A 12,388-nucleotide genomic window follows, 5' to 3' on the forward strand; every position below is an offset into this window, starting at 1 on the left:
GTGGCGCTGATAAATGGCGTTTTTATATAGAAGCGCATCGATAATCGATGTTCGCCGCGTGAGGAATAAAAATCGCGAAGCGCCGCGCCGGTGGAATTCACCGCCCTTATATTTTTCTCACGGCGACGCCCGCGTGCCCCACGGTAAATTGAATCTACCAGCCGGCGCCCTCGTATTTTCAGACGCACCGATCTGCAAGGACGGCTCTTCCACCCAAGTGGTCGGCGCCCTGAAGCACGAAACGATCTCGCTGGTCTGCGGCGTGCAGTCGAAACCGCCGCCCACGACCTTCCACTGGACGTTCAACAACTCCGGGGAACTGATGAGCGTACCGGCCACCAGATTCGCCCAGGTCAAACCGCTTAGCCTGATCACCAGCAACTGGCACGGCTCCAGACTGAATTACACACCGCAGAACGACATGGACTACGGCACGGTCGCCTGCTGGGCGAAAAATCGGATAGGGGAGCAGAGAACGCCCTGTCTCTTTCAGATCATCGTCGCCGGGAAGCCTTACCCCTTGCAGAACTGCACGGCTCTACAGTCGACCGGACCCTACGCGCATCGAATGGGTAAGTGAGTCGGGAGGGTCCCGGAACCCTCACAACGACCTGCTAACTGCGCCATTACGCCCGGCCATCATCGTGGATGATACCTTATACCCTTGTTGCGTTCAACAGCTTGTTTCCTTGTCTGCCCTCGAAAGGCGCAATCGCCGTGAAAACGCTTGTGAAATTAGTCTCTCGGTATCGATTAGCGGTGCTAATACAAGCATTTCTTTCCAAATTATTTTGAATAATCGATGCGGTATGAAGAAATTATGATTATTAAGGAAATTAGAATTTTCACAAACGATATTTTTTTTCCTCTAAAATAATAAACATTATTTTATTTATTTCTCGAGTTTGATTATAATTTGACTTTTTTTAACAAACAAAAGTGACTCGAGTAAAATTCATTTTAAAAGTCGCCCCTGAGATTCGTTCAGATTTATGATCGCATTAGCGAACTGGAGGATTTATAGCTGGTTAGAAATGCAATTCCTTCGATCGGCATTAATTACGATCTCTCGATATGCATTATATTTGGTTTGACGCAAGTCTAACTGAGATTATTATCCAATTAATTCTCGGGTTGACCGTCTTTAATCGACGCCATCGAGCGTGCTTTGCCAGGACGATGTTCGCGTCGGGAAGCAATTAGGTCTAGTGATTCCGTGTGTTTTTCTTCCTCCGGGAAGCGGAGAGCTTAATCTCGAAGTGTGTGCGTCCGTGTAAAACAGGTCACGAAGACTTTAAAGCCACCGACTCGAGGGACGCGGACTGGCTGATCGTCAGGTGCTCCGAGGGATTCGACGGTGGTTTGCCCTTGACTAATTACGAGCTGGAGGTCTACAGCGAGGAGAACGTTTATCATGCCAATACCATCTACCTGAATCACACAGACAGATCCGGCTCATCCGGCCCAGTTTTCGAAGTTCCCGGTTTAGAACCGGGACGGAATTACAGGCTCCATCTTTATGCCGTCAATGCCAAGGGTCGGAGCGATCCCGTCGTCCTGGAACCGGTTACGCTCAAAGGAGTAGCGATGTACACCACTGGTGAGTTTTATCGCCTTTTAAAATCCCGCTTCAGATGATACAATTGTAATCGGTGTGTAATTCGGAGTCGCGATCTCGCAGAGCGGTAAATGTTACATCAAATGTTACGTGTATCTTCATCAATTAGAACGGTTGAGCCGATTAAGTTTGAGAGAGAGGGAGAAAGAGAGATATTCACTGCGCGCAGGATGCAGGAATAAACTTTTATCGACAAATTTCACTCTCTGAATTAGGTCGCTAGAGATTATGAATTGTCTCTCGAGTTTATTCTGGGAATATCTTCCGAGTTATCTTTCTACTGGATAATTTCGAGTTATTATTATTGGCCTTAATGTATGTAGATTATATTACGTCGATAGAGAGTGTTTGCCCGTCGTGATTAACCTTCGTACCTTCATTACGTAATCTTAACATCAGAGGCGAAATAATAATGAGGTGGGTTAATAAGCGCTAACGACTACATCGTGAAAAGAATTTCGAAAGACGTTCGACTGGGCCTTTAATTTGAACTCAATTGCACGATGGAGTTAATTATGCACGTTGTTTGAATACTCTTGTTTATTTTTGCCGCAATTATACGGATATTTCGAAACCAGTTTCGAAATGCTCGCACAAAAAAAAAATTCACTCCTTACTTTAACATATCTTTCTCATATTTCTTATCCTCAGAGACTTTCCTTGAAATTATCGCTGTTTTATTTTACGCTTTGCTTGCCGCTTCTTCTCTTAATTTTTATTTTTAAAGAGTTGTCGCGTGAGAACGGCACATTAAAATTTGCTGAATATTTTATATTACAGCTTTATATAAATTTATAATTTTCTCATTCTACATTTATTTTATCGTATTATTCGAATTTTAATATATTAGCGATAATAATGATAATGCATTTCACTTTCGCGATTAGAGAACATCGCTAAAATATTTGCTTAATCTTCAATAAACGCTACTTGGGTTATTTCCGATTTCGACGACTTTCAGATTTTGCAGAGTAAATCCATTTCGGATTCCAAGTAGTCGTCGGAATCGAGGTTCGCTGCGACATTTCTGTCGTCGAGAACACGTGTGTGACACAGCGGATTCCGATCAAATATTAATCCGTAGCGATTGGAGAGCGATGCCGGGTTGCTCGTCGACGTTACTAATCAACAACTTCCGTCGAAGGTTCACGACGCAATTACACGAATCCGTCGCCGCTTTCAAGAAAATGCGGCCACCGCGCTGCAACGTCCTTCCTCCCTCTTTCCATCTCTCGCCCCCTCATCTCCATGTATCTCGTTTCTATCCGCGGACCTTGAATTAAAATCCCATAAAGCCCAAGTCCCTTTCCTCGACGCTGCCTCATTTCAGCTGCATTTATCGTCTTTAATTTCCATCCTCATGGTTTATTCATGCCGACTCGCGCACGAATCCGCTGTGTGGAAACACATGTGTGTGCACAAATACCTGTGTATATCGTACGCACGCACGCATGCACGTGTAGACGGATGTTATCCTGATCGTGATGATGGCTCCCCAGGAATCCTGACTGTGCATGAGCCACTACCACTATCGCGTATCGGGAATCGCTCGAACGAAGCCTGTCAAACGTTCCCGAAACCCTGGGTGCCAATCCTCTTCGAATTGTTCCCGCGGAGGTGGCAAACATTCTCTCTTAACGGTGATGACAAAACGCTCGTGTTGGAAAGGAAAGGAGTATTCTTCAGCATTCTAGAATGTGATGGACACAACTGTGTTTGTGTGCTCGTCTTCGTTCTTGGCTGGATACATTCGTGCCTCACGATGTATGTGTGCTAACGTACACACACATACACACAGCATGCACACGATCGTGAGAGAGAGACCTTTCGTTGGCTAACGAACCGAGGCGTTTTCTGAATTCCAAAGAGCCTGGCCATCTCCGTCCGCGAACCCGATCCTCTCTGCTTGCCTCTTAATCTTTGCTTCCGGAAGCTGCCTGCGTTTCCTCCGTGATCCAATAAGTACACGGAAAAAGCGAATCTCGTTTACCGGACACGTCGAGACGAATACCGCCACCGGACGCTACCGTTGATGTCGTCATCAGTTCGAATGTCTATCCTGATGAGGACGAATGTTCTTTGCCGGCCAAGAATACACGAATACACCCTAGGAAATTACACGTTCTACGCGCAACGGTCAGCTATTAATCTTGCGACGAGTATACTATGTACAATCAGTGGGAAATTAGGTGTTGCTTTTCTAGCGATATTTTTTTGTTTAGAAGAAACCTTTTAAAGCAGAAATACCGGCGTAATTCAACATTATACAGATATTGACAGCAGAAAACGAAAGCGTAATCTGTGTGTAAAGTACATTTTTCCAATTTCGCAAATTTTTCAATTTATTTTGCCATCTTTCCGCAATTTTAAAGATTGAGCTTATCAGCATTATATCGATTTCATCTCTTGCACTCTGCACGATTACTTTGCATTGTATGGATTTTCGCTGCATGTGTGTGTGTGTGTGTGTAACGTTAAAGAACCGTAATGCACCGTGCGCTAGGTAAAATACGTCTCTCGCGACGTAAATTGCCGATACGAAATTTGCCGTTTAATGGAAATCGATTCGTCGGAATACAGAAAAAGAAAACGTCGGGGGTGCGTTCCCATCGTTACGCACTAATCCGATGTGGCTGATTGCCGCTTAATTATCGAATTGTGACGTGCGCACACTGTCGATGGTCTAAAACTAACTTGACATTCGCGCGATCAATAACACTCGTTCCGTGTTCATCTCGCAAGTATCGTCGTCGGATAAACAAGATTCGCGGGGACTTTAATAACTGCATTAAACAACAGTGGAAATCGATAAACCGTTTTCTATTTTTTACTTTGCATTTACATTCACGTTTGTTAATTGTGAAGCGCGTAAATTATAATGTTAAATTATCCGATATTGAACCTAATTTTACTTACTGAAAATAATTTGGCTGAATTTACGTTAATATGTATGTACCTATGTATAAATTATATTTCGTTACAATTAAATTACAAATTGATTCTTATTTTGGTCGCAATAGCAAAATGCACTCACAATCAGTAGGAATAGACCATTTTGCTTTAGCAGCAAATTAAATTTACTTGAGCAGCAAATTGATGTTTCCACGAACAAATTTGATTAGTTAAAAATTTTTCTATTCTCAACGAAGCAGATTTTATCGCAATGTCGAATAATTGGTTAACGAAATTGGTTACTTTCACATGGAATATGCAGTAAACGGTTTTCGCTGCGTCAACCAAATTCTTTTTCTCCGTGCGAATGTCGAGCACATTATCGAGAGGGAAAGAAATATAACAGAGAGAAAAAGAGAGAGATTACACCAATTCTTTCTCACATTTTAAATACATGAGAGAAATCTGTATCTTTCTATAAATCTATCTATTCCATTATCATCTCGGAAGTAGCATTATAAATACATCCAGCGCGGTGCTACGAAACATCCGTTTCGAGAAACTCAGCTGGAGACGTTCCCACGCGAATTACCCTTGTCACCCTTGTTCTCCCCAGGTCGCGGGATCTCAGACGAGACGACCGATTACAGCCTCCTGGTCGCGTGCTTCGCCGGCGGTGTTACCGCTATTTTCATACTGATCATCGGGATAACGTTGACCTTGTATCGCCGCAACCATACGTCCCAGACGACCAAGACCCAAAACCAGACGACGACGGCGGCGGCGGCAGCGACGGCGACGACAGAGGGATCTCATTGTCAGTACGAAGGTAAGGAAAACCGGCCGACGGCGTCGCCGGCGACGAACGCCCAGGCTCACCGGGACGGGCTGAAGGAGCGAATAAACGCGGCGGAATCCTTGCCGGACGACGATCCGGACGTGATACCGAGCAAGGCCGTCGAGAGACGGCCGGACATCTTCGAGCCGGGCTACGCGTCCGGTAAGCTAAAGTCCGAGCGAGCGAAGGACGCCTTCAGGTGTCTGGAGGATCTCGATTATCCTTCGCCGGCGTCGGTGCTGCACGCCAAGGACACGTGGATCTACCCGAACGGCTACGCGGTGAGGACCGAGAGCGGTTTGAGTCCGATACGACCGAGCACGCTGCCGGTGCATCGCGCCCATGACATCTACACGAGGAGTTTGCGTGTACAGGAGAGTTGTATATAAGAACGAAGAGGGAGAACGTCGTTGTATCCCCCGCCCGCATTATTGGTCCGGGTCCTTCGATGCTCGCCAAATCTCGTCGTGAACGCGATTAACGACGCTTGTAAATAGACAATAAATATCGTTAAGGACCTTCCTCTTCCACCCTCATCGACATTCCTATTCTTGTTTTTCACCTAGGGGTAAGATATGTAGCCGTTAGCTTCGTTTTAAGGAAAAACGTGATACATAACTTGGAACGTCGTCGATCGAGCGCGATCAACGTGTACAGAGAGACAATAATTTTCGCCGTTGAAAGATTCTTCGTTACATCCTCTGTCTCTTGTTCGGAAGCCTTCCCCATAAGAAAAGTTAAAGACAAAGAAAAAAAAAAAAAAAAAGAAGAAGAAGAAACTATCCGCGTGAATGTCTGGAAAAGCATATATGTTTTGTCTACGGATGTTTCGTCGTGCTTTCGTGGTTAATTAAATGGTCAAATGGATATGTGTGTGTAAACGTTTGTATATACGGATAATAAATCTTGTTGTTTAATATGTATATCGCCGCTGTCATCATTTATTAACACGACACAATCAGAAATCACGAGAGACTCCTGGCCGCATCGTCCAGCGATAAGATCGACAGCGACGAATCAACGTCTGCGTCGCCCAAGTTAAGGTAAGTCTTGAGAATTAATTTATTGTTTTGGATGAGTTTGGCATTTTATTTCTCATTTATCTCGAAACTTATTTCAGTTAATGAGTCTCCTCGACGTCGCTAAAAATAGTTCATCGTTGCTCGACGTTAAGCCGTATGACACTCGTCGGGCATTTTCCGCATTGCTCGCGTGCTCGCTAGGCTGACAGTTTGACAGGTTGGTGAATTGGTTCGTCGGGCGATGGTTAAATTGGCACTTGCTAGCAACGTCATAGTATGGTCGCAATATTCGCACGCGATATTGAATGGCCAAGTCGCCTATAATAAAGAGAATCAACTCGAGCCAGTTATAAATAGATTCGTCGAATATGAATGTGTATATGGGCGGCGTTAAAAGTATCATATCGCTGAATAATATCGCATCGCATCGCGTCGGAATGATTTACCGAGACAATTTCTACCTGAAAATTCGCGGCTTATATTATGAGAAGGATGGAGTAAAGATTCCGCGGCATCGGCATCCGATATCCGATCCAGAATCTCTATACACTCTATACATATAGATCGCGTGTCTGATCGCGCTGAGTGACGCTGCAACCGCTACAAGCCGTCCTTAAGCCGCGCGCGACTTTCGTTGTTTGCGCTATTTCAGCAACACCCGCCGACGGGTTTGCTCTCCAACAGACTTCCAGTAAGCCGCTTATCGTCGCCGGTTGTTGCCGCGATAAGCTAGAAATCGACGTAGACGTCCTGCTGTCTGTATACCGACGATGACGATGACCTGTCAAGCTCGTAGGCGACGATAAATCACATCGTTAGGACAACGCAACCCCTCGGAGCCCACATCGGTCCTCGTTCCACGTCGAGCGGAAATAAACTGCCAGATATTCCGAGATTCACAGAAGTAGGTTCACGAATCGATCGATCGATGAGGTCGGGGGCGAGTTCGATTGCCTCCCTCTACCCCGATCCTATCTTACGGGTCATCTTGGTCACCGTCGTTTCAGATACGTGCGAAATAAGTCGTTATACTACACTCTTTCGTCCTCGAGTTTCCTTATTCCATCGCCTTCATCCAGCGAACCGTTTTCCCCCGAAGTCCTCTGTACACGAAGTGACAGAGACAGATCCCCTGGCAACACGGCCTGGGACGATAGTTTCGGGTAAACAAACCACGATATATCTCAAAGAGAGTTACATCGTTAGATGGACGCGCGTCGTCGACAAACATGTCCAGAATAATTTCGACTCTTTATATACGTAGTGCTCGTCAGTTTCTCGGGAGTAATTCTTATGATGCCACAATGCCGAAGTTAATTGGAAAAAATTTGCAACGTCAGCGAAAGATCCCCGAATGCTATTTTCAAGGTAATAACTGTGTGTATATGTATGTGTGTGTGTGTGTGTGTAATCATTAAAATTTCTAAATATAAAAGATCAATTAATTAAGTTTACATAAAAGACTTTTATTAGCTTTTAGATTAAATAAAATAAAACTTTAGAGTAAATAAAATAACTTTAGATTAAATAAACTAAATTAAGAAATATTTTTATCGGCTCTCAGTATTTAATAACTAAATGTGATTCTTAAATTCGGCCTAAGAGCCAAGCATGAAAATTAATTCAAATTTTTCGGAACGGTATCTCTTGGTTTGAGATTACTAAGTTCCATCAAATTAATATCTCGTACTAATTTCCAGTTGTAAAAATTCGAGGATTATTAATTTGATGGAACTTAGTAATCTCAAACCAAGAGATACCGTTCCGAAAAATTAGAATTAATTTTCATGCTTGGCTCTTAGGCCGAATTTAAGAATCACATTTAGTTATTAAATAAACTAACTTTAGATAAAATAAATAAATAAAATAACTAACTTTAAATTCAATAAAAAAGACCTATATAGATAAACTATATAAATTTAACTATATCAATAAAATAAATTTCGTTTCTTCTTTACTGGATAAGATTAGAAATACGAACGGTTAAATTATGATTATTTTTGTTTTCTGCTTATTTTTTATCTAATTGTATGTTTCGAAACGATAGTTATTTATTAATCTTTTATAGACTAATCAGTTGACGTTAAAGTGTACCAGAGACGAATATTCGAAGTTATCAAATTACAAGTTGAGACGTTTATATATATATGTATAAACATTCCACCATGGGAGAAAGCACTAGCAGGAAATTCTATTTAGACACAGATTCGTGAAATTCCGCCGTTGAGATCTTCTTGTTATCTGAAGAACAACGCTTATTTCAAATGTCAAAGCGTCAAGGGAAAATTAATTATTCCCTCTGACATTAATAGACGTGATTCTTGCATAAGACTTAATTTCGTTTTTGTGAATGCGCAACTAAATGAAGATTGAGCACGATTGCATTAAATATTTCGTTAATCTTATTCCCGAATAAGACGCTGAACGGCGTCGTTAATTTGCACTCGGGCTATATATTCGCTGAATTAGATTCTCCGTCTGTTTCGCGCGACTATTCGACAAATTAACATTTTAGATGGCACTGTCAGGAATATTACTTAGTCCCTGTTGTCGACAATTTGTGTGTTTATTCCAAGAATTCTGGTTAACTTGCGACACCACGACGTCTTTACTCACGATTAACTACTGTTACTTTATCGCGCATTGAAAATCTTATAACACCTACTGATATCATAATTTGTCGTTAAATTTGTCTTTCATCTTTAAGATAAAATGAACAAGATTCTTGATCAAACTATTTCTTGATCAAAAATTTCTTTAACAAAATATATTACTATAAAATTAAATGAACTAAATTAAATCTATCTATTACTATCTATTAAATCTATTTAAATCTATCTATTTATTAAATTTATTTCATATATATTATAAGACGTATTTTAAAATATTTTAAAATATCTGATTGAAATAGTCACTACCATTAATTGTGATTTTTTTAACGATATTTTATTGATATCCAGTGTAATATTTATATATGTATAATTGAAACCATCAGTAAATATTTATATTGTTTTTTACAATGATAATACATTGAATTCATGGAAATGTAACGTGTCTATTTTACAAATGTAAATGCTTGGAAATTTTAGTTGAAAATACATTTTTTATTTATGGAGTGAAAACTCAAACTACAGCAGACCAAGAATGTAAAACCTTCTATAATATCGTATCAGCAATTTTGTGGAAAGGAGAATATTGTTCGCATTATAATTTTATGATCTTTTACCAAATTTTTGGCTGACACTTATACTGCAATAATTTCATAATATTGATTATTAAATCTTTGATTTAGTAATAGTTTTCTGGAAGAGACGAATTTACGAAAAAAAATTTATTATATTCAATATTATTAATACATCTATTATATATTACCGTTTTATATATGAGTAATTATTGCTTCCTCTCATATATTAACGGAACTGTTGGATATAATTTTCGAGCGCGCATAATTTACACGTCTATTTTCCCCGTGCGTTTGCTTCGTTATATATTAATTGCATCGTTCGCGTCGTGTTACATGTTATGCGTTGTACACGTTGGACGCTCATCGTATACGTTATATATGTATGCGCGCGCGTTGACGTTTCGACTATATCGGAAAACGACGAGGCACGACGAGAGAGAGCGGCGGAAAATTTACCTGCGTATACCCAATACACCGTATACCTACACCGGTCGTATCTGGAACAAAAGTAACCATGACGAAGGTCCCTTAGGGCATCGTATTCCGCGATGTGGCTTCGAAAACGGGAATATCCGGATATCGTTCGCGGTACGGTATCGTGAAATTTTACGGCGTCGTATCCGCCTTGGGAGTAACCGTCGATCTCGGTAATCTTCCCGAAAAGATTTTCGACGCGCCCTGTTCCGTATCGGATGACGGAAGTGGCTAATCACGCCCGTCAATAAGACCCTTTTTTTTCTCGCATCGCGAGAATGACGCGAGAAACTCAGATTCGTTGCTCTCCCCTTTATCTGTCAATTGCCACGTGGTCGTTAAACGTCAAATGTTTGCCGTAGCCCGAACTGCAGTGATGTCAAAATTACGCGAATGAGAAGGGGAAATTTTTTCGCGCCGTTTCTTGTCCATTTTTACGGAGAAAATAACGTGGTTTGTAAAGCCCGTCTATGGAATATAGTTTTTGCGGCCCACCGTAAAACATAATCACGCTTATCGTAAAAGCGCGGCATGTAATTTAACAGGCAAATTTTAGGCAAAGAAAAAGAGAGAACGAGAGATAAGAGAATATTAGCGGCGAATTAGTGGAAGCAAATTAGTTGATAGCAGATACTAAAATAGATATCTCAAAATATACTTTTGTGTATATATTATATAATCCATGTGGTTTTGATATGAATATTTTTAATGAATCCCTTTCTAAAAAAGGCATGCAAAGTCGATTCTCGCAAGTATTGTTGCTTTTCCGCGATGCTGATTGGCTGTCTCGATTCGTATTATGCGTTATATTCGTAGCATCGAGAGGTTGTCATCACGAGGATTAGCAATTTGACAGTTTAAACAAAATAAAATTAAATTAAATAATATGTTTTAAATAATATGTTATAATACTTTAAACTCGATTAATATTTTTGATAGTTATCAGCTGATTTCTGTCAAAAAATATTAATCGAGTTTAAAGTATTATAACATATTATTTAAAACATATTATTTTATTTAATTTTATTTTGAACAAACATTTGAGTCAAACTACTAACCCTCGCGATGACAGCTTCTCGATGCTACGAATACAACGCACCATGCGAATCGAGACAGTCAATTAGCATCGCGGAAAAAATGCAACAATACTTGCGAGAATCGACTTAACATACCTTTTTTAGAAAGGAAATGTTATAATATTTTAAATTCAATTAATATTTTTGACAATCATCAGCTGATTTTTGTCAAAAAATATTAATCGCGAATAAGATATTATAACATATTATTAAAAACATATTATTTTAACTTATTAAAAACATATTATTTTAACTTATTAAAAACATAGTATTTTAACTTATTATTTTAATATTTTCAACATATATGTATATATGTTGAAAACCCCCATTACCGCTATAGAAATGTTAGAAAATAAATAAATTTCTCACTCACCGATACGTGCAATAGCGGAGTTATAGTACACAGCACATTGATCTGAAAACAAAATATTCAAATTATGTATATACATGTGTGTGTGTGTGTGTGTGTGTGGAAGGGGGGGGGGTATACAGGGTATTTTGAAAGTCTGGAAACAGTCGAATATCTCAATGCAGTTTAGACAAAAATGTTTTTATTTTGCATACCTCACAGTTGTACCGCTGTCGCCCGATGCCTCCCCGGACCTCCGCCTCCTCTCTTGGTCCATGGTAGCACTCACGACACTCGCGAAAATACGAATATAATTACGATTGTCCGACACTTTACACGGCACTTTCGACACGCGAAACTTTACACGGCATTCCCGACGCGCGACACTTTACAACGGCACTCCCGACACGACGCGTGAATCGCACTGTGTATCGCAATGCTATCTGTAACAAATAAAATATATACATATATTAGAATAATCTTATTATTTCGCATTATAACATACACAATATAAATATAAATATGCAAGCTAGAATATTTAATTAGCAAATTTTCGCTTTATTAATATTTTTTGACAGAAATCAGCTGATTAAAACGTTAATTTGCTAATTAATTTTTAAAATAATGTTTTAAATAATGTGTTATAATACTTTAAACTCGATTAATATTTTTGACAGTTATCAGCTGATTTCTGTTAAAAAATATTAATCGAGTTTAAAAAAACTTTATATTATGTTTTTTTAAATATAATTTTTTTAAACATTTTAAAATCGAAGAATGGCGCGCGCGTAACGCGCGTTTGTGTTATTCTAGTGGAGTTAAAAAGAGTATTTGTATCACATGTACACAATCGCATGATTATAATACAGATATAATACTCTATCGCTAACAATAGCATAGAGCCAACCAGGAAACTATGGAAGGAAATGTGATGC

General features: G+C 40.0%; 1 protein-coding gene across 1 annotated transcript in view; it reads left to right on the top strand.

Annotated features, from left to right (window-relative positions):
- LOC145937145 (neural cell adhesion molecule 2) overlaps positions 1–6,151 on the top strand; it is a 33,640-nt gene extending 27,489 nt beyond the window's left edge. Inside the window, exons 7-9 of the mRNA XM_083040025.1 lie at positions 183–572; positions 1,283–1,600; positions 5,127–6,151. Of these exons, the coding sequence (XP_082896151.1) occupies positions 183–572; positions 1,283–1,600; positions 5,127–5,737 (1,319 nt within the window). The 3' untranslated portion in view covers positions 5,738–6,151. The remainder of the gene's footprint in view (positions 1–182; positions 573–1,282; positions 1,601–5,126) is intronic.
- The last annotated feature ends 6,237 nt before the right edge of the window (positions 6,152–12,388 follow it).

Source organism: Prenolepis imparis, unplaced genomic scaffold (assembly GCF_030444845.1).
Source record: "Prenolepis imparis isolate NDT839.2.m4 unplaced genomic scaffold, iyPreImpa1.0 SCAF_6, whole genome shotgun sequence".
In the NCBI taxonomy this organism is placed as follows: domain Eukaryota; kingdom Metazoa; phylum Arthropoda; class Insecta; order Hymenoptera; family Formicidae; genus Prenolepis; species Prenolepis imparis.